Below are 23,220 nucleotides of genomic sequence, written 5' to 3'. Positions count from 1 at the left end.
AAATGATTTGGCAAGGCCACAGGTATGTAAGTATTAGAGCCAGGATTCAATCCCTATTTTCTGAGTCCAAGTTCAGGGATCTTGCCACTACTTCTCACTGCTTCTCTAATAGCCAGTATTTTTTGACAAGATATTTGAACAATGCCTCCAGTGGGCAACAAACCAAACATTTAAGTTTCATATCACAATCTACTGATGGGGAAAAAAAAAAATCAAAAGACTGAGACACTGACATACCGCAACTCTAAAAGGAAGCAAACACTTAAAGGATCAACTGATAGAAAATAGACACTAAGGAGACATCATATAGGATCATGTATTCAGAAAAGGAAGAGACCTCAGAGATCATCTAGTCCAACTCCTTTAATTTAAGGATGTAGAAACTGAGGCCCACAGAAGGGACATGACTTGCTTCAGGTTATACAATAGCAAGCAGAAGCACTGGAATTTGAAACCCAAGTCCTCTGACTTCTAATCCAGTACTCTTTCTATTATACCACAGTCTCCCTTTAGGGTTTCTCTTAGGCCCTGCCCTATTTAGCAATTACCATTGACTCAGATAAAGACAAAGATTATTATCAATCTGCAGATGACTTCAATGCTGGGAGTCAGCTAATTGATTGAATAAGAATCAAAAAATGTCCTTAAAAGGTTAGAACCCTGGGCTAAATTAAACAAGATAAAATTTAATGGAGAGAAATGTAAATCTTACACTTGGGTTCAAAAGATCACCAGGATAAGTCAAACTGTTTAACTGGTACAGCCCAGCATGGTTAGGGTTATACTTCTAATATCGCTAACTCTGTTCGCAACAATAACTTACATTCACAAAGCATGCCTTATGGTGACAAAGTACTTTACTGTCTCACTTGATCTCCGCTCCTCAGCAGGAAGTACATATGTTATTCTCCTCAAAGGAAAAAAAAAAACAGGCTCAGAGTGGTCAGTGGCAAAAGTGGGCCCAGACCAACTCTAGGGTTCCTTCCATAATTGCCCAATATGTTCTAATAAATATTTGTCAAATAAATGTTGACCCCTATGGAACTTTCAGGCTGAAATTTACTATAGTAACAATAGTTGGCATTTATATGATGCTTGTAAGGTTTGCAAAGTTCTAAATACTTGAAGCTATTTACATTTTCAAAATACACAAACCAGTTATCAATTGCTGTGGAAAGTAGTACTTCCACTAGTCCTAAAGCTTCTTCCACCAAACTTCAAAAGGGATGGGGATAGGGTCAGGGCAGTTCTACGGTTTTCTGGATTTGATGAACAAATTGGGGCTTCCCAGTCTTTTTCATAGGAACGTCCCAACCATTTTAGTTCCTGGCAGATAAAATTCTATATCTTTAGTGAAATAAGAATGCAAAGAAATAACTGCAGTCCAAGGACTTAATTTGTCCGTCAAGGGGAATGAAGTTAAAGCAAAGGACTCACTCCCTATTCCATAAGCGTACTGGACAAGGACATAAATAAACAAGAGGCATCTCAAAATCAAGAGTTGGGGAGGGAGAGAGGGAGAAGAGGAGGGGAAAGAAACCACACTGCCTGGAAAGAGGGATAGCAGCAGCCTCAGAGCCGTGACAGCCTGAAGCCACAAGCGCAGAAGGAAAGGAAGGCCGATGCACTGCCACTCTCAATGCCTTAACTACTGCCAGACCCACCGATCCACAAGCACGCAGGGAGCAACGCCGCCGCTCATTCCTAGCCAAGGCAGGTGAGTGCTCATCCTCTCCGAACAAGAGGAACGGCGGCCACGGGTCTGGGGCAAGGAGGCAGAACTATGGGCAAGCGCTGGCTGATGTGGCCCAGCTCAGCCAGTTCCCCACCACCACCATTTCCCAGATGGGAGGGTAGAAGAAAAACCGTAAAGATACATTAAAGAGATGTAGATATGGGGGTGCAGAGCATCAGGACACTCATCCTACACCCTTTCCTACACGGGACCTCTCCCGCATCATCCGGGAGCTAGCTCTCCCTCATTTGTCCCCTACTCTTCCCGCAAGAAGCCCTTCCCCCTAAATCGGGACCTTTTCCCCCCTCATTCTCTGCCCTGCCTTTACTCCAACCCCAGGACCCCTCCCCCACCATCCCCTGCTCCTCCCCATAACCAGGACCCCTCCCCCACCATCCTAGGACCTCCCCCTCCCCCAACATCCCCTGCTCCTTCTGCCCTAACCAGGACCCCTTGTTCCCCTGGCCCTATTCCCCCTAACCAGGACCTCGGCATTTACACCACGCTGAGTTCCCTTCCTCGTTGCCTCTACTAGGTGGAGGAATGCAAGAAGAAAGAAAAACTTTTTTTTTAAAACTCTCCCCGCCATTACCGCTCTCACCGCCGCGTTACAGAAAACCTCGGGACCCGGAGGTTAAACGCGCGCTTTGCCCCGCCCCCACCAGCTCCAGCACCTCGACTCCACAGCGCCCCCTGCCCCGCCCCCACGGCCTTTGCAGAGCGCTTGCGCACTAGGGTGTCCCGGGCCCCGTTCCACGCCTGCGTACGTACGTGCGTGCATTCGCCATGTGTGCGTTAGGGGGTGGACCCGGGCGGTCGGCGGCGACGCGGCCTCGCCCCCTCCTGCTTCCCCCCTCCCTTCCCCCGCCTCCCTCCTATTCCCCCCCCTTAACTTCTCTCTCTCCCCGCCCCTCTTCCTCCTCCTACCCAATCCCTCCCTCCCTCCTCCCGCCTCCCTCCTCCCCCAGCCGGGAGCCGCGGCCGCCTCTGGAGCCCGGAGCCCGAGCCGCCCAGCGACACCCCCCTCCCCCCGCCCCCGCCCACCCCGGCCCCGAGCCCCGACCCGAGCCTCGGAGCGGGAGCCGAGTCTGCGCCCGAGGGTGAGTAGGCGACCCCTCCCCGCGCCTCTATCCCCTATCGCCGAAAATCCTCCCTAGTCTAAAACCAGAGAGCCTAATTATGTTGACCCCCCCCCCCAAAAAAACTCCCGGCCCCCACCCGGGATCCCATTGTACCCCGCACTGTAACCAGCCCCCGTCCTCAGGGCATCCCGCTGTTCTGGGTGCTCCCACCCTCCCTCTTCGCCCACCTGCCTAGTCCAGGTGTGTGCCCCCTCCCCGACGATGCGCCCTCCAGGGTTCCGTTCTCCTCCCCCCGCCCTCCCTTTTTACGGGGATCCAGATGTTGTTGTCTCCCCCTCCCCCTCTTTAGTTTGGTGGTTTGGGGTTGTTTTTTGTTGTTGTTTTGGGGGGTTTTTGTTGGGGTTTTTTTGTTGTTTGCGGAGTGGAGAGAGGAGGAACAGTGTCGCAGGATCTGATAGACTCCGTGGATTTTACCGCGGCCCCCCCAGACACAAACACACGAGCGAGCGAGCACACAAACCCACACACACACACGAGTGGAATCTTTCCCTGCGCTGGGCCCCGGGCTGCGGTATGACTCCTCTGTGTCCCCCGGCCCAGATCGGGGGTGACTGAGCCAGGGAGTGGGGGGACGGGGTGATCGATAGATCCAGGTGGGGGGTGTGGAGGGGAGTTGAGTGTGTGTCTGTGTGCGCGCTCGTCGTGAGTGTCCTTCCACACCAGCACAATGCAGGCTTATTCACGGTTCTGGCCCAAGACTTGGTGGCGAAGGCTGTGCGAAGATCTAGGCTGGACCGGGGCTAGTTCGGAGCCTGGGCCTAAGGGGAACAAGGACACCTCCAAGGCACTCCTTTTCTGCCTGGGGGTAGGGATTTAATAAGGATAGGCTACTGCCCCTTGTCTTGCTTGGAGGCCAACGGGGTGTCAGAGAATGGAGAGAGAGGTCAGTGGGGGGTGGGGGAAGTGGGAGCCTGGCTGTCCTTGGCGCTGCCACCTGCCTGGGTCGTTGTGGGCAGAGGCCTGGCATCCACAGGGGATGTCTAGCCACAATTCTGCTTCCTCCAGTAGCCCAGAAAGAGTACATGTGTGTATATTTTTTGGGGGGAGGGTGGTACCCTTGCTTCTGCCTACTAGGGAAAGGGTACTGATGCCGACTCAGAGGGTTACAGGAACACTGACTGAGGTACTGGAGTAGGGAGTGTCTCTCCGACTGCTGAGGAACACTGCCTTCCCTCTCCTCCCTACCCTGAGTGGAAAGAAAAGGTTGGCACAGCTGCCCTCCAGGGCACTGGGGTGGCATGAGAGTCCAGGCCCTGGCATGCCCAAAGTATTGCATGCTGGGACCTGTAGTTCAGCTTGTCTTTCTCTGATGGGTAGAGAGTAAGTGATAGATAGATTGGCATCCCCCTCTTGTATACCCTCTTAGGTCATAGAAACACAGGATGCCATTCAGTGCTAGAAGAGACTTTTAAGATCATTATTCTAGCCCAACACTCATTTTCACAGATGAGAAGACAGATAAAGCAAAGTGACTTGGCCAAGGTCACCCAGCTAATTAGTGGCAGAACCAACACTAGAGCCCAGGTCTTGTGGTTCCCAGTCCAAAACTCTTTTCGTTATAGCACGCTGCCTTCCACTCTGGCCCTGAGCAGCCCCACCATCACAGCAACCCCCCAAAAACAATAGCACGGGAAAGACCCTAAATCACATTTTCAAAATAAGCTTAATCATAACTATCTTAACTTAAGCACCCCAAAATAAAGCCTGCTGGTTTTGTGTTGGTTGGTTGTTTTTATTTTTTTTTACCAGCCCTTTCCTCCACTAAACAACCTGACAAAAACAAGTCCCTGTTGTGCCAGAGTTTCTCTTAAGAAAGCAAAAACTAGAAAAAAAGATTAGAGATCGTTTAGTGTCTCACTCTCTCTCACTCTCGCTCTTTCACACACACACACACACACACTAGTTTTATAGATGTGGAAACTCAGATCTAGAAAGTGATGTGACCCAGGTAGCAGGGTTTGTCTATGGTAGAGCTGGGACACCAGTCTCAGTCTCTTTGGCTGCTTGTTTTTTTCTATGGTTAAAACTTGCAGTGGCCTGCAATTTAAACCCAGGGAGGACTTCCTGGTGGGAGAAGTTTACCCTCAAAGCAAATAAACCCTGAGTCATGGATGGCCACACTTGATAGATGTGTGTACCAACTGGGTTATCCCTGAAGTCCCAGAAGATACAGAGAATTTGGAGGTTGAGAAAAGATATCTTCCAGAGGGAGAACTGGAAGGTCTACAGAAACTTGAACTCGATACCATCACCACCAACCACCAGTCCTCAAGGCAGCTAATGGGTACAGTGAATAAAGAACTGGGCCTAGAGTCAGGAAGACCTGAGTTTAGATTTGGTCACACTAACTCTGTGACCCTAGACAAGTCACTTTATCTGTTTGCCTCAGTTTCCTAAACTGTAAAATAGGGTTGGTAACAGATCCTACTTGGAAGTGTTGTTGTGAGGATCAAATGGGATGATATTTGTAAAGCACAACTCCTGGCACATAGTAGATGCTATATAAAATGCTTATTCTGTCCTCCCTTGAAGTTACTTTGATAATAGACAGTCTTTTTCAGTCTTACATTATGTTTACTTTTCAGGCCCATTCTTAACGTTTTATCCTTACTAGGATATTTCTGCCCAAGGCAGAGATGTTAACATCTCTGTATTATCAACAGAAAGACTGAGCATTAGAGAGGGTTAGGGATTTGTCCAAGGTCACAGAGTCATCTAGCTAAAACTACAGCCCTGGTCTCCTATCCACCAACCAAAGCATCTTTCTGATGGAATATGCTATCTGACTGTAATTACAAGTCCTAAATTACAATTTCTACAATAATAAACTTTAAGCTGTAACACTCTCCTTTAACCCATTGTCACCTTACAGTAGCGAAACCCTGAATTGGCCTGAAAATAAACCCTTTGCCAACTCAAATGAAGCATCTCAGTCAAACTAGGGGAATATCTTAACACCGCTGGCATCCCAGTACCAGGAGGAAAGTTGCTTGAACAGCAAGAATTCCACTCTGGCTCTTGTAGAAGCATTGTGCCGTAATGAAAATTAGACCGATTTGGCTATCAGAAGACAAAGCTTCCTAGTTTTGCTCTTTACCAGCTGTTTTACTTTGGGCAGGTCATTTAACCATTCTACACCTAGCTCTTCTCTTCTGTAAGATGCAGATAATAATAGCTACAACACCAACTGGGGACCGTAGGACTTAGAGCTAGATAAGAGGGAACTTGGAGATCTTCCTAGTCACTGGGTCATTGGGAATATCAAATGAAATCGTGTATATAAAGTTCTTTATAAACTATACAGCGCTATATAAAGGTGAACTATTCTATCCTTCTCCAGTGCTCTTCAGAACCTTAAACTGCATAAAACCTGTTCCTCTCCCTATTAGCCCCCCACCATCACCTGTGCCATTTTTCTCTTCCTTCTGCTCATTTCCTCTGCTTCCATTGACCATAGCTAGAGCAGCACTCCAGCAGAGCTCCTTTTCAATTTCAGTTCCTTGAACTAACAGAGCAGCTGGCATGACTCTTACCTGCTCACCCTGGTTGAGTGGTTAGGTCATGAAGATTCCTTGCCCATGGGGATATGGGAGTAGGCAGTGTCATAAAAACTGCCAGGCTCCCCTGAAATGGAAGGGAGACAGGAAACTCGAGCTTGAGGGGGATTTGTCTTTATATCTTGACCTCACAATGTGCCTTTGGTGCAGGAGAAGAGGGGTATTGCAACAACTTCTGGGGATGGTTTCAAGATGGAGAGGGACTTTGAACCTACATTGTACCCCTAACTTAAAGTTATAGTCTCCCGGGTACTTCTGTTTACATACCCAGGTTCATAACACGTATACAACCCAGTAGAGATAGAGATGCACCTACCTGAGAGACAGGCCATGATTAATGGTGTCTTCACACCAGGACTGGCATTACATACCTGGACGCTCAAAGCAGTTGTTCTGTAATTCAGTGAGCATTTGTTAATTGCCCTTAAATGCACATGGCTTTTACCTAGGCACTGGGAAGGGGGAGGTCGTCTCACCTATTTACACAGATACACACACCCATGTGCCATCCATATGGTCTCTGTTAACTGGCTCCCCCTTCTACTTCCTTCTTAAATTTCCCTGTATGGTATGGTGGAAAAAATCCTGAATTTGGAGTTTGAATTTCTGTTCTACCTCTTACTGCCTGTGTGATCCCACACCAAACCCTTCCTTACTCTGCTGCTTGCTTTATTACTCTTTAAAATGAGAGTGATTTCAACTATTTGATTTTTCATGATTCTATACATTACCACTCCCCCCTCTATTATAACCCCCAGTTTGTTAGATCAGGGAGATCTCTTGCCCTCTACATATGGGCAACCCCCAGGGAAAGACAAGGGTTCGGGGTGAGAGGGCTGGGAATCCCACTGAGTCATGTCTAGGGTAAGTGGGAAGAGGCTGCCTTCTCTCTCAGTCTCTGCCACGCCCCTGCATTTGTTGTTTGGCCTCAGTCTAGGCGGTTCCTGTCCCCAGGCCCCCGGCAGTCTTCCTCGTCTACTCTGAGAGACCCCTCTTGGGAAGCTAGCAAGTGAGTAAGTGTGGGGAGGGAGGAGGAAGAGCAAAGAAACTGCTACTTTGGTCTCCAGAGGGTTTTTCCTAGCCTTGGTTGACGCCCCCTCCACCCCTCACCCCTTGGGGACTAGCCTGCAGCTGCTGCCTCCCATTCCCCAGGCTCTCCTAGAGCCCAGGTGTCTAGGCCAGGGATTGGCCAGGCTCTTTCTCTTAGGATAGGGGTACTATCTGCCCCACCCTAACGTACTCCCCAGAGGGAGCTTAGGAAGGTCTATAAATAACAGAGGTGAAGCCAGGCCTCCGGAGTAAAACAAAAAGGGGGGGGGGGTGTGGGAGTGGGGGGAGGTGTCATTTTATTGTCTCCTCGGCAGTGAGCCCCCTCCCACCCTCCGAGGGCATTATTGGGGAGGGTAAAGCTTAAAACCTCCCACTCCCCTGTGGTCCACCAATAGTGCAGCTTAGTAGAGGGTGTGGCATTCCCAGACAGCCCTGCTCTTTGAAAGAAGCTTAGCATTCCGGGAATTGTAGTCTGTATGGGCTAGATGGAGAGAAAACGGCAGGAAGAAAAGAATTTTTTTTAAGTTTCTTAAGAAATAAAGATCTTCATAAGAATAATCCTAGCTGTTTATTCAGTAATCATATTATTGGAAATATATCCTAAAACAGGATAAAGACCATTCTCTTTTTAAATACATAGCAGCACTGTATGTGATTGCAAAGAATTGTAAACAGCCTGAACGTCAGCAGCCGGTGAGCGGCTAAGTAAACAAGGACACAAATTTTTACGTGATATTCAAAAATCCTTCCTAACATTTAGGTCTGTTCGTAGGTGGAATGGCTTATTCCGGGGTGCTGGGTTCTTCCTCAGTGGAGGTCTTTAGGCAGAGGCATTTAGGTATGTTGTGGTGAAGATTCTTCTGGTATGGGTTGGACTAAGTAGTTGAAATGCCTTGAAACTACAATTCTGTGATTTTCTTTGTGGCCCCTATGTAGGAAACATACTCAGCAGGGGCATGCTTGAGAAACTGGACTGAGAAGAGAGGGGGGAAGAAAAAATAGGTCCCAGGACTTAGTACATTACCAGAGCCCCTCCATCTCTATGACCATGCATAGAGGTACTCTGGTGAACCAGACCCAGAAATCCATATTGAAACCTACACTCCCCACCCTTCCTTAACAGAGATTTGGGGGGGGGGGTGAAGCAAGAAACCTGAGGAAGTATCAAGTTAGGCTAATGATCCATTTTTGTCAATGCCATTTAAATGTGTTACAGTACCTAACACTATCTTGAATATTTGTAGGTGCTCAGTAAATATTTATTGGATAAGTGAATCAATAAGAAATTTTAGAGCTAAAAGCGGTCTTTTCAATCCCTTCGTTTTTCATGTAACAGCTGGTCTATAATGATACCCATTTTTCATGAAAGTGACTACACTCTGCACCCTTGCAGATGGAGTGAACCGCCTTCATTCTTTAATGGTCTTCTCTGGATCTGCTGGCCAGTGTTATTAATTGCTTAATGGTCAGCCCTCCAAATAGTGAACCTCTCTTAAGTACACGTATATGAAAGCCATGGTTAGGCAGTACTTGAAGCCTTAATAGCTTAGCATGAGCCTCCAGAGTTCTAGCTACATTGTCACAGCCTTCAAACCCAATCACCTCCATGATCTGATGAAGAGGAACTTAGTAGAGAAATGATACCCTTTAGTGCGAACAAGACAGATAGCCTGCCCTGACTCTCTTTGTATCGTTCTACAGGTTTAATACAGCACCCCCTACCCGCTCCACTTAACATTACCATCCATCCCCCTTGCAGCTACTTGGGAGCCCAGTTCAGCTCTTTCTTATCCTGCTTCTAGCAAGAGTCTAGGCCTTAGGAGATGGGGGGTGGGAAGGAATTAGAAGGAGAAGGAAATGAGATCTGGACAGCAAGGAGCTTGAGTCCTGATCTTGTCAAGGGGGAGAGAAAGAGGGAAGCTACTCTGAACCCAGTTCTCTGGGGCTTAGGGTGGGGCAGACTTAGCATCTCAGGAGGACACTGTGCCCCCAACAAGTCCTTGTCCCTGGCCAGATCTTCCCATTCCCAGAGTTCCTTAGTCTGCCTATACCAATCCACTGGTTTTTCTAGACTGAGGACTAAAGGCACCCCTTTCTTTTCACTTCTGCTGCCCCCAAGGGCCATGGGGCTGGAAGGAGGTGAACCCTAAGACCTTCAGCTGACCCTTTTCTTCTCTCATTACAGGAGGACGATGCTGCAGTAGCAGCCACGATGCCCTTTACGCTGGGCGACTCGACAGTCAACAATTCGGAAACCAAGGATTACTGTTACAAAGCCCGGATCAGAAGCACCGTACTCCAAGGGCTGCCTTTTGGGGGAATTCCTACAGTACTTGCACTTGATTTCCTATGCTTTCTTGTGAGTGCTCAGACTCCCTCCAGTCTCCACCATGGAGACCTCCCCTAGCTCCAACCCCAGAGCATCATCAGGGATGCATATAGTTCTATCACCACCCTTCACCAATACAGAAATACCTATTCCAGCTGCAGACCTCCTAACAAAAGCCCCAGCCTTCCTGTTCACATGTAACTAAGGGATCCCCCCCATTCCTTCCCTGACCTGCTAATAATATACCCAGCTCACATCTCTGGCCTCAGACCCCTTCTTATCTGGACCTCCCACTTACTCTAAACTCTAAAACCCCTAAATTATCAACACTGTCCTTTCCATATAGAGGATGTGCAGAACCCCTGGTTTTGCCAATCTCTTCCCTATATCCTTTGCACCAGTTGTTGCTGTTCCTGTTCTCTGTCCTGCGCAAGGTGGCCTGGGACTATGGACGACTGGCCTTGGTTACCGATGTTGACAGGTAAGGATGGAGGAGGGGGGAGGGGGGAGACAGAGACAAAAGTTACCCCTATTTTCTAAACTTATGCCGTTCCCCACTCGAGGTCCCCTCATTTTCTCTTTTCCGCATGAGTGTGACTGTTCTCCCACCCCTCCCATATCTCTCTTGGTTTTTTTTTGGATAGGGGCATGTGCTTTAGGGTCTTGGGTGAAAGTACTACAGTAAGAAGTGATCTTCAGTTAGAAGGTAGTACTTAGCAGGGGGAGGAGGGGCATGGAAAGGATGCTGCCAGTCCCTCACCTGCAGGCCTTAACGCTCTCTATTCTCTGTCCTCAGGCTGCGACGCCAGCAGAGAGACCGAGTGGAGCAGGAATAGTACGTGGGGCATCAGCCCCTCTCTTTCCCCTGCAAATCATCTTCCCTTGCTCCCTCGCTTTCTCACTTCTCATCTCTTGCCACTTTGATGTTTTCTTTTGCAGTTTGTCTCTCTGCAGTCTCGTGGTGGTTTCGGGATTAACTCAGGCGGTGTGCTTTGCAAAGCAGAGAGTTCCTCAACTTGTCTCTGGGTTTTCTGCACACGCACACACACACACATACACACACGCACACGCTCACCACCTACCCAATCCCAGAATTGAGCATCAAAAAGATTACAAGGCTGGGGCTGGGGCGATCTTCTAGATTTTTTATTAGGGAGAATAAAAAAAAGAGGATCCGCTAGATATCATCACTCTCCTGGAGTGAATACACTCAAACTCACCCTCAACTGCAGAGACAAGAAAGAGGTTCCCTGTGGCTCCCTTCCCCCAAGTCCCTCCTCTTTAGATTCCAGGGTTCCCTCCTAACTTCCTTTGGCCTGGTGGCCAGGAAGTCTGCCTTCCCCCAGCTGCAGGATCAGAACTGTCCAAGGAGCACCGGCTCCTACCCTCCTCCCAGCCCCTATCCTGGCCCTGCCCCTCTCGCCTCGGTCTCTGTTTGCAGGATAGAACTTGCTTCTGCTGCCGCTGTTGCTGCTCCTGCTGCTGCTGCTACTACTACTGGGTGGGGGAAGGGGAATAAGGGGGTAAAGGGCCAGTTCTGCAGATGTCTCCCCCAAACACCCCCCCTACAGTATAGGAACTGGGAGCTGGCTCCCCTCCCATCAGACTCAGGACCAGGGGAGAAGGGACTTGACAGAAGAGTTTCGTTGAGCAGGGTCCTTTTACAAGCTAACAAAGCCTGCAGTTTCTCGTGAGGGCGGTACCACTGCCCCCTGCTGGGCAGCTCCTCACACTGCAGTGCAGCTATCTGGAGGCTGCCCCATTCAGGCCCTTAATGCTAGTCAGGACCAACAGATGTCGTGCAGAGGTCGGCTCAGCTGCCTTCTCTCCTGGACCAATGACCAGAATATCCCGCCCCCCCAGCCCCACTACACACATGTAGATAAAGATAGATACAGATGTATGTCTCTTAAGCTGCTCTCACAACCACCGTGTGACATGGGTAGTACAAACAGTATTATTCCCATTTTGCAGATGTGAAAACTGAGGTTCAAAGATGTTAAATGACTTGGCCATGCTCATACAGCTAGTAAGTGTTAGAGCTGGGATTTGAACACAGGTCTCTCCTAACTCCAGGTCTAGTACTGTTCCTCTGCTCTCTCTAGTTCTTTCACATCTGACCTGTCTCTCCGTTAGAACACAGATCTCTTAGTGTTGCATTCCCCATACTCACAGCTCATGTATATAATCATACAACTCACATTTATGTAGCACTCTCACAAGTTTAAAAAGTGCTTTTCTCACATCAGCCCTGTGAGGTGGGGATAAATGTATGGACATTTCTTCTGTAATCTCTCGGTAGTGCCAAAGCTAGAAAGGATCTTAGAGCTCAGTTAGTCCATTCCTCACCTCTGACAGATGAGAAAATGGTATTGCTAAAGAAGGATTACCCCAGAGGAGAGGTGACACAGCAGAGCCGAAAGTCGTTTGGATGTTTGGCCTGGCTCTTCCCCTTTCCAGGCTTCAGAAGGCTTTAGGCACCTTTGTTTTCCCAAGACAGCTTCTATTTCTAAGAGCTGGGAAGGGCCTGAGGGATCAGAGGGAGCTCTACCCCCTCCTTTTACGAATAAGGAAACTGAGACCCTGGGGAAAAAGGCAGCTCAAATCACAGAGAGTTAGAATTAGAACTGTGGTGTCCTGACTCCTAGCACAACACTCTCTCCACTATTCCAGCTCTTCCATTTACTAACCATATAGTGATAGGCAAGTCACTTAACTTCTCTGGGCCTTAGCGTTCTCATCTGTAAAAAGAGGTTAATGATGCTTGAAACTTCCTACCTCATAGGGTGGTTGTGAAAAAGGGAGTCTGTGAGCACTAAGTAGAAAGTTATTACCACTTGGTAGCTAGGTGGTGCTGGACCTGGAGTCAAGAAGACTTCTCTTCCTGAGTTCAAATCCAGCCTCAGACACTTACTAGCTGTGTGACCCTGGGCAAGTCACTTAACCCTGTTTGCCTCAGTTTCCTCATCTGTAAAATGAGCTGGAGAAGGAAATGGCAAACCACTCCAGTATTTTTGCCAATAAAACCCCAAATGGGGTCACGGAGTCGGACACAACTAGAATGACTAAACAACCGCAAAATTATTACAACTTGGCTTACTCATTTGACTCCAACTAGACTTACACTCTAGTCCTTGCCCTGGCCTCATCTCATGCCCGTCATCTTCCTCAAGGACAGCCCCTGCCCTGTTCTAACCACCTCCCAGACTTCCCCCTACCCTCTTTCCTTCTAACCACCCCCATTCTCTTCATTCATGCAGCACTGATTGAGTATTTACTGTGTTCACAATCCTGTACTAGGCATCCCCACGCCTCCTTGAGAAAGAGGAGACAGAAATGGGAAAATGGGATGAGGAATCACCCCATCCCTGTCTTTCACCCCACATCCCTGCTTTGCCTTTCTCTGTTGCCCTGTGCCTTCCTTGGCCCACAGAGCTATGGTGTAGTAGCATCCTCCCTCCTGTCCCAGGTGGTGAGGGGTCATCAAGCATCTCTTCTCTAACCCTTTTCTCCCCCCCATCCCCAACCCCCACCTTTCAGTATGTCCTCGGCAATGCAGGCAGACAGCCATGACCGCTACGAGCGCCTCACTTCTGTCTCCAGCTCCGTGGACTTTGAACAGAGAGACAATGTAAGTGACCTTCTCATTTCCGCTTTCCCCACCATGAACAGTGGTGACCAGCAATCTCATCTTCAGTTGTAAGGCACAGAAAGGCAAAGGTCCAGCCCCATTACCCCATAAAAACCCTCTAGCCTAGCCCCTCTGTTTGTCGGATGAGGAGACAGAGGCCCAGACAAATGAAGAAACCCCTTGCTGCCAGTCCTAGACCGGAGCCCAGGTAGATTGACTCTTCATTCAGTGCTTTTCCCATTGCACCACGGCTTCAACGTGCAACAGAAAGTTCTGTGTTAACAAATACTTCCAATCCCTGTCTAATGACCCATCCATTTCAGGCTGAGTTCCCTACAAATGGCTTCTACCCTCTACCTTTTCCTTTCTTCCCCAAAGGTGGGTGGTTCTAGAGAGTCTTTAGGAGCTCCAACTTGATCCTTCCTTGGGCAGGCTTCCCTGAGCTGACTAGGCACCCTCCTCCCCTAAGAGCTCAGGCTTCTGCTGCTTCTTCCCCAACAGGGAAAAAACAAACAGGACAGGAAACCACCAAGGAACATGCCCCACCAGCCAGATGGCATCCTTAGTTCATGGCTCTCTCCCTCCTCAGTAACATCCTTATAATTAGTCACCATCCTTGACCAGGAGATGGTAGCCAATAAGAGCATCTGGTGTGGCAGTGGCCCACCCAGTGTCCAAAAGCCTCCTCACCCCTGACAAGGTTACTCAAGGTTACCTTACAGAGGTCTGACAGAGCAATTCAACAGATGCTTATTAAGCTTTTCCCTCATGCATGGGTGCTTTGCTAGGCTTTGGGGCTACAAAATAAAAATGAAATGAGGCATAGTTCCTTCTCTCAAGGAGCTTATCATCTGTTGGGCAAGGGGGGATAACATGCACACTAATAAATAATTAAGTGTTAAGTACCAAGGACTTAAGGCTATACAAAGTGCTCAGAGAAATTCTAGAAGAGAGAGAGAGAAAATTCACATCCATCTAAGGAGATCAGGGGAAGCTAGAAGACATCACCTGAGGAGGATCTTGAAGGAAAGAAAGGATCTCAACAGGCTTGGAGATAGAGGAAATCCGTCCCAGGTTTGCAGGAGCAAAGGTGAGACGAGGAGACTCAATTAGGGAGCTTTTGTTCGGAGCCTAATATGATGAGAAAATAGTGCTAGGTGAATGAAAAACCATATATTAGTCTCTTCCTGTGTACCAGGCACTTGGCTAGGTGGTGGGGATAAAATACAGGTGTGATGCAGTAACTCTTAAAGGAGCTTCCCTTGCAGTAAGGGAAGCTTTTCCATACAGAGGAATGATGCCCAGGGAAGGGAATGTTGGTTTGGAAGAGTCACAGGGATGATAAGGAGAGCCAAAGGGCACTTGATTGGCATGTCATTTCCCAGAGTTATAGTATTATTGATTACTGTTTCCAAAGTAAGATATCAGAGGGGGAAAGATGTATCCACGTGGTGGCTGCATAGATGGCAAGATGTTTGGAGTAGATCTGAAGCATGGGCTGGGGCTAGCCAGGGATAGAGATCTGTTCCAGAAAGTACCAGGTGGGAAAGCAGGGTGGTTAGTGGCAGGTTAGATGCCAAGATATCTCTAAAGTTGCGTAGTTATGAAACATCATCTAGACTGGAGCCATCATCATGTAGTCAATTTGGTGAATTTCCACTCATTTGGCAGTCAAGCTCAGGTAATACTGGAAAAGTAAACTAAAATCAGCTGGTGGGAGGCTTTACATGCCAGGCTAAGGAATTTGTCTTTCGTGCAGGAGAAGGTAAGAAGCCAGTGATCACTTTTTGAGCAAGGGAATGTTATCCAAGCTGATAGTTACAAAGATGATTTGGGGAGTGTTGTGAAGGGAGACAGATTTGAGAATAAAGAGAGAAACTGGAGACTAGGGGACCACTGTTAGAACAGTTCGTCAGAGGCAATGAGTAACTGAGCTAGGATAGTGGTAGTATGATTGGAGAGAAGGAAAACACAGAATAAAACTTGACAATTGTTGAGTATGGGGTGAGGGGGAGAGGAATGTGGGGAAGAGGGAGGAGTCAAAGATTTTAAGATATTCAGTCTGAGTTCCTGGAGAAATAAAGTAGTTGGAGAGAAGATCAGAATGTTTTTAAACTTTATTTTAAACCTGAAAAACAAGTCCCTCAATATATATGTATGTGGTCCAACAAAACAAATTCACACGTTAGCCACATCCAAGAATCTGTCTCTTTCTGAATCTTAGATTCATCGCATCTCTTTCGGGAGGTCGATGGCATGTTTCTTCTTCATTCTTTTGCATTCATAGTTTATCATTACATCGATCAGAGTTCTAGTCTTTCAGAGTTGTTTTCCTCAATCATGTTATAATCACCATAAATTGTTGTCCTAGTTCTGCTCTCTTCGTTCTTCATCAGTTCATAAAGTTCTTCCCAGTTTCCTCTGAAATTGTCCATTTCATCATTCTTATGGCACAATAATGTTCTACAACATACATATTCTTCAGTGTATTTACCCATTCCCCACTGACAACACACTCATAGTTTTCACTTACCATAAAAAGAGCTGCTATAAATATTTTATACACATGGATGCATTTCCTCTTTCTTTGAGGTATAGACCTAGTAATGGTATTGCAGTGTCAGAGGGTGCTCAAAGATTGGTAACTGTCCAAGCATTGTTCCAAATTGCTTTCTAAAATGGCTGGGCCAAGTCCCAGCTCTCCCAACTACTGTACCTGTTTTGCCACAACCCTTCCGACATTTGACATTTTCCTCTTTTGTCATCCTTGCCAATCTGTTAAGTGTGGGACAGAACCTCAGATTTGCTGGAATGTGCATTTCTCTTCTCTAATTATTAGTGAATTAGAATAGTTTAAAAAATGTATAATTGCCAACATTTTAGATGCCTTTGAAAACTACCTTCTCATATCCTTTGACCATTTGCCTATTGGAGAATGACTCTTAGTCTTATAACTTTGAGTTATATCTTAGAAATGAGACTTTTATTAGAGAAACTTGTTGCAGCTTTTTTTTCTAGTTATCTGTTTCTCTTTTAAGTTTTACTATATTAGATTTGTTTGAGCAAAAACTTTTTAACTTAATGTAATCGAGGTTATCTATTTTATCTTGTACAATCCTCTTTATCACTTGTTTAGTCATGAACTCTTCCTCATCCATAGATCCAAGAGGGAATTCTTCCTTCTCTGATTTGTTTCTAATGTGACCTTTTATGTTAAGGTCATGTATCAGTTTGGAACTTAACCTTGGTGTGAGGTGTTGGCCTAGATTTAATTTCCCTTGGCCTATGTTCAGGATTTCTCCCAACATTTTTTGTCAAATAGCAAGTCCTTCCCCAGTAACTAAGGTCTTTGGGTTTATTGAACACTATTCTGTTGTGTTTGCTTCTTTATATTTAATCTGTTCCACTAATCAACCTCTTTCTTTTTAGCCAGTACCAAATCATTTCTGTTTTTATTGCATTGTAGTAGAGTTTGAGATCCAATACTGATAGACCCCCTTCCTTCCTGGTTTGTTTTTTTTGTTGTTGTTGTATTTTTCAGTATTACCCTTGAGATTCTTGATCTTATGTTCTTCTGTGTGAATTTCATTGTTATCTTTTCTAGCTCTATAAAATTTATAACTCTTTGGGGAGTTTGGTACAGCACTGAATAAATAAATGAGTATAGGTAATATTGTCATTCTGTTATATTGGCTTGACCTACCCATATAATTAATATCTCTCTAATTATTTAGGTCTGTGTTTATTTCTGCAAGGAGTGTTTTATAGTTCGATTCGTGTAGTCTCTATATGAATCTGAATAGATACCCCCTCAAGTATTAATAGCTTCCATAGTGATTTTGAATGAATTTCTCTTTCTGTCGTTTCTTGCTGGATTTTGTTGATTATATATGAGAATGCCAATGATAATTTATGTGGATTTATCTTAAGTCCTACAACTCTGCTAAAGTTATTATTGAATTTTTAGTTAACTAGGGGTACAACATCATATCTGCAAAAAGAGATCATTTTTGCTTCTGCTTATTCTCTCAATTTTTTTTTGTCTTACTGTTCTTGCTAGCATTTCATTTTTTAATTTGTTTTTTATTTTTAGTTTACAACACTCAGTTCCACAAGTTTTTTGAGTTCCCAAGTTTCTCCCCCCATCCTCTCCTCTCCCCTTTCCCCCCAAGATGGTATATCATCTGATATAGGTTCTACATATACCTTCACATTAAACTTATTTTCACAACAGTCAGGTTGTAAAGAAGAATTATAACCAATGGAATGAACAAAAAAAAAAAAGGGAGAGCAAATCGTTTGCTTCAGTCAAAATTCAGACTCCATAATTCTTTCTCTGGGTATGGATAGCTTTTTCCATCATGAATCTTTTGGAGCTATCTTAGAACCCTGCATTGCTGAGAAGAGCCAATGCTATCAAAGTTAGTCATCACAGAGACCGTGTGTCTGTAATTGTGTGTAATCTCCTGGTTCTGCTCCGCTCACTCAGCATCAAGTTCATATAAGTCTTTCCAGGTTATAATGAAGTCTGTCTGCTCTTCATTTCTTATAGCACAATAGTATTCCATTACATTCATATACCACAGCTTGTTCAGCCATTCCCCAATTGATGGGCACCCCCTTGATTTCCAATTCTTTGCTACTACAAAAGGAGCTGCTGTAAATGTTTTTGTACATACGGGTCCCTTTCCCACTTGTATGATCACTTTGGGTTACAGCCCTAGAAGTGGTATTGCTGGCTCAAAGGGTATGCACGTTTTTATAGCCTTAGCATTTCTAACACTTTATTAAGTAGTAGCAATAATAAGCATCTTTGCTTTACAAACTGGTCTCATTGGAAAGGTCTCTGACTTTCCTTCATTACATTTAATTTGGATTTGGATTTTGGAGAAATCCTCTTTACTATATTAAGGAAAGGGTACATTCTTTCATAATATTGCAAAACAGTTTATTTAGTATTAGAATTAATTGTTTTCTGAATGTTTTAAAGAATTTACTTGCGAATCCATGTGGTCCTGAGGTTTTTTTCCTTTGAGAATTCATTTGTCTTCTTCAATTTCTTTTTCTGATGAGTTTTTTTAAAGGGCCTGTTTCTTCTTTTTTGTTAATCTGGGCATTTTACCTTTTTGTAAGTATCTATTTCCTCTGAGTTATCAAGTTTGTTAGCATATAATTGGACAAAATAATTTTAATAATTTCCTTTATTTCCTCAACAGTTGTTCTAAGTTCTTCTTTTTTCATTTTTGATTTAAACAATTTGGTTTTTCTCTCTTTAAAAAATCACGTTAACTCTTGATCTTATTAATTTTTTAAAAACCAGCTCCTAGGCTTATTTATCAATTCAGTAGCCTTTTTGCTTTCAACTTTTATTCATCTCCTTTAATTTTCAGAATTTCTGGTTTTTTACTTAGTGAATGTTTGTTTTTGTTCATTTTTAAATTGTATGCCCAATTCTTAATTTGTTCTTTGGCTTTTATGTTCATAAAAATGTTTAAATATATACATTTTCTCCTCAGAATGACTTTGCTTCTCATAAGTTTTGGCTTATCATCTTATTTTAATTTTTCAATGAAGTTTTCTAATGTTTTTATAATTTGTTTTTTGAACCACTAGTTTTTTAGAATTGCGTTATTTAGTCTCTACTTGCTTTTAAATTCTTTAAAGGCTCTTTATTCATTATAATTTTGTTTCATGATCATTAAATAATGTATGGAATATTACTATTTTTCTGCATTTCTAAGTGAGGTTTTTATGCCCCATACATAGTCAGTTTTTATGAAGGTTATTAGTATACTTATCAGTATGCAAATTCCTTTCTCTTTCCTTTCAGTAATGACAGAGTTCTGTCATCTCTAATTTTTTTAAAGTTCTAGTCATTCTTTTAACTTCTTTCTTGTTTATCTTTTGGTTAAATTTGGTCTAGCCAAATCAATTAAGTCAAAGGGGATACATTAAGATACCCCTTATTAACACCATTATAGTTTTACTATATCTTCCTTCAATTCGACTATCTTTTCCTTTAAGTATTTAGATGCTATGTTATTAGGTACATATATACATATACTATTAATATTGATTTGTTATCTGCATATCTATAGGCCATCTATTGTTATCTATGCCTTTAGGTTAGGGTTAGGTTGCATAATGGCATAATGTAATAATGAGCATAATGTAATTTTGCAAAGGACAAATTTTAGGAAAAGATGATTCTATTTTGGACATGTATTCATTGATTCAACAAACATTTACTTAAATACCTCCTGCTCTGTGCATATCATAATGTTTTCATATTGGGGGAGATAGACCATTTAATGAGGTGCTTCCTCCCCTTATTACAATAATAGTAATAATAACTAGCATTTTTATAGCATTTTTAGGTTTGGGTAGAGCATTGGCCCTGGCGTCAGAAAGACCTGAGTTCAGACCTGGCCTCAGACACTTACTAGCTGTGTGACCCTGGGCCATAATCCACTTTGCCAAGAAAACCTCGGGGATGGTGTCGTCCACAGGGTCAAGAAGAGTCAGATACAACTGAACAACAACAGAGTGGCTCACATGTTATCTGACTTGATCTTTACAGCCACCTGGGAGGCAGGTGCTATTATCATACCTGTTTTATAGATGAGAAAAACAAAGGCCAAGAGAGATTTAGTGAATTACCTGGGGTTACTCTGCTAGTAAATGTCTAAGTTAGGAATTACACTCATCTTCCTGGCTCCAAGTCCAGCTTTGTATCCATTGTGCCACTTCGCTTTCTCTCTTCATGGATCTTACTGTCTAAAACAGAAATACAAATAACTATAATGCACATATTACGTGGTATGTGCATTAGAGTTGCAGAATAAGGTACAGTGTGATATCTGGGAGGTTATCACAGGCCCAGGAAAGGCTTTATATGGAGGAGGTGACTTTTGAATTAGACTTTGACAGATGAAGAGGAATTCAAAAGGCAAAGCGGAGGAAGAAGTAGGAGAGCATGAGGCATATTTGGGAAACAGGGAAGACCATTTTGACTGGAGCAATAGAACACATAGACAAAATTAATATGAAAGAAGACAAGAAAACAGGATGATGACAGATTGTGGAAGGCCTTGAACACCAAAAAAGGAGCTTGAATTTTACTTGGAAAGGCAGTAGGGAGCTACTGAATATTTTTGTGCAAAAGAGTGGCATAACTATATGTCTGCATAAGAAAAATATGGCAATTATGTGAACTTTTGATAAAATTCGGGAAGACCTATTAAAAAGGTATTACAGTCATCTGTACAGGTAGTAATAACAGATTGTACTAGGGAAGTACCAATAGGAATATAGAAGTGAGAGGTCTTATTTACTAGAATGGTATTGCCATAAACTACAAAAGGCTTTTTACAAAAATAAAGACAGACTTAAATAATTGGAGGAATATTTATTGCTCATAATTAGGCCATGTCAACATAATGAAAATTACAGTATTATCACTATTAATTTACTTTTTCAGTACCATACCATTCAAACCACCAAAGGATAGAGTTAGAAAAATGATAACAATCCATCTATCTGTACAAGCAAAAGGTCAAGAATCTTAAAGGGGGAAAAGTGGAAAGGGAGCCTAGTAGCTCCAGATCCTCAAATTATCCCTCCGTCCACCTGTCTATTCACAGTATGCCTCAGCCCCCAACTTAGAGGCTCTAGAATCAGAAAGGATCTAAGACGTCATCTTGATCCAACCAGGCCTTCCTTCCTGCTCCACCCATCCCACTTTCAGAGAGGAGGAGACTGAGTCTAGGGACTGACAAAACAATAATCATCAAAACTACTTGTTACTGGTTAAATAACAGAAAAGTCAGTGGGACAGATCAAATATATATAAATATATTAGGGAAGCAAACAACCATAGGAGCATAGTGTGGGAGAAAAGACTCATCATATGAGAAAAACTGCTGGGAAAACTGAAAAGCAGTCTGACACCTCATACCACACACCAAGATAAGCTCAAAATGAATACATGACTTAGATATAAAATTCCACATAATAAGCAAATTAGAAGAGCAAGGAAGGAAATAAGTTACAACTATGGATAGGGAAAGAGTTCATGCTCAAACAAGAAACAGCAGATTATGGAAGATAAAATGGACAATTTTGATTCCATAAAATTTGCATAATCAGTGCATTTAAAATTAAAAGGGAAAACTAATTAACTGAAGAAGAAAAAAATCTTTATAGCAAGTTTCTGTGATAACTGGTATTCAGAAATGTATAAGAAAGAACAAGAGCCATCTCCCTGTAGATAAACAAACCTTCAAAGAATCAGGGAATTCTGTGTAGATGTGAAAGTCATCGGCATACTGGTGATAATTGACATTGTGGGAGTAGATGAAAACAGGCAAGCCTCAGAGATGAACTCCTGATGTTTTGGGGAGAGGAAGAAGCTGAGCCCCAGGAATTCTGTTGTCCACTGAGGTTTTATCATCCCATATCACACCTTCCTTTCCTCCTTCCCCATTCCTAGTTTTCCTCTTCTTCCTGGACCATTCCATGGAGCAAGAATACAATCACTCAGCTTTTCTCCTCCTCTCCTGTCCCAGAAGTGAGCATACAACACTTTAGAAATTGAGGGTGAGTTTTTCAGAGTCTCATTAAAAATTAGGGAGTTCATTGGGTGGCATATAGAGTGAGGATTCAGTTTTCCTAGTTCCTTCATTCACTTTTCTTCTGCTCCTTGTCTTCTGAGAGGTAGCTATACCTAACCCTTCTGTTCTTTTATTCCTGGGGCTGGTTCTTGGCCAGAAGTACTCTCTCTCTCTTCAGATCTCTCCAACACTTTGGACCTCCCCTATAGGTTTATATTTTACTAGCATTCCGGTTTCTTTACATATGTCTTAGCTCCTCTGTTATACTATAAACTCTTTGAGCAATGGACCATTTGCGGTTCTACTTTGTATTCCCACCTAGTGTCTGATACAGTGTCTTAGCACAGGATAGGTGCTGCCTAACTTGAAGTGTATCTGAAGTGAGTATAACTCATCTATTGAATAAAATCTAAACTCCTCAGCCTGTCACCAGTTCATCTTACATTGTACTTCTTCCCTTCCCAATCTATGCTGCACCCAACTTGGGGAAGTTTATTCTCTCCTCAAAGGAAACACCAGGCTGGCTCTATCTTGAGATCTCCCTACTTTATAGAATAAAAGTTTCTTTAATCCATCCATCTATTCACAGTATACCTCAGCCCCCAACTTAGAGGCTCCAGAGTCAGAAGGGATCTAAGAGATCATCTTGATCTACCCGGCCCTTCCTTCTTTCCCACCCCAACTATCCCACTTTCACAAAGGAGGAGACTTGTGTCTAGGGACTGAAACTTGGCCAATGTTTCAGGGTTAGTAAGTAACTAACTTGGAATTTGAACTTAGGATCTCTGACCCCCAATCTAGTGTTGTTTCCTCCATGCCATGTTGCCTCCCTAATCACCAGCCTCCCCCAGCCTTGGAGATTGGTGCTGTTTTGGTTGTGGGGGTGCAGGGGAAGAGACAGGAGGAATGTGTAGGCAAGGACTCCAGAGGTCCAAATGACCCTGGTACCAGAAAGAAAGGGAATAGCAACAAAGTGGTTTATAAGTCAAGCATATCTAGGTCTCAAACTGTGCAACTCCCTGTGTGTGAAAAGGGAATAAATCACAAGTAACCAGATGGGTCAGAATCAAGCCAAGACTTAATTGAGGTAATTGCCTATCATTGCCCCTTGTCCTAGCTAGCAGTGCTGGTGAGTGGAACTCACTATCCATCTAATGCAGGGAA

General features: G+C 44.3%; 2 protein-coding genes across 6 annotated transcripts in view; one reads left to right on the top strand and one right to left on the bottom strand.

The window, feature by feature from the left end:
* MRPL14 (mitochondrial ribosomal protein L14) overlaps positions 1-2,407 on the bottom strand; it is a 38,745-nt gene extending 36,338 nt beyond the window's left edge. The window contains exon 1 of one of the 3 annotated variants that reach the window (XM_036765791.1): positions 2,328-2,407. The gene's annotated coding sequence lies outside the window, so the exon portion shown is untranslated. The remainder of the gene's footprint in view (positions 1-2,327) is intronic. The other 2 variants (XM_036765792.1, XM_036765793.1) reach the window with 2 other exon arrangements.
* Positions 2,408-2,527: 120 nt separating this feature from the next.
* Positions 2,528-23,220, top strand: part of TMEM63B (transmembrane protein 63B) — a 41,709-nt gene continuing 21,016 nt past the window's right edge. The window contains exons 1-5 of one of the 3 annotated variants that reach the window (XM_036765788.1): positions 2,689-2,835; positions 9,670-9,843; positions 10,215-10,294; positions 10,610-10,648; positions 13,354-13,444. In XM_036765788.1, coding sequence (XP_036621683.1) covers positions 9,697-9,843; positions 10,215-10,294; positions 10,610-10,648; positions 13,354-13,444 — 357 coding nt within the window. In that variant the 5' untranslated portion in view covers positions 2,689-2,835; positions 9,670-9,696. Of the gene's footprint in view, positions 2,836-9,669; positions 9,844-10,214; positions 10,295-10,609; positions 10,649-13,353; positions 13,445-23,220 lie in introns of all 3 variants that reach the window. The other 2 variants (XM_036765790.1, XM_036765789.1) reach the window with 2 other exon arrangements.

The sequence above is a fragment of the Trichosurus vulpecula genome, chromosome 7 (genome assembly GCF_011100635.1).
Source record: "Trichosurus vulpecula isolate mTriVul1 chromosome 7, mTriVul1.pri, whole genome shotgun sequence".
Classification (NCBI taxonomy): Eukaryota; Metazoa; Chordata; class Mammalia; order Diprotodontia; family Phalangeridae; genus Trichosurus; species Trichosurus vulpecula.
This window is presented reverse-complemented; position numbering and strand designations above follow the sequence as displayed.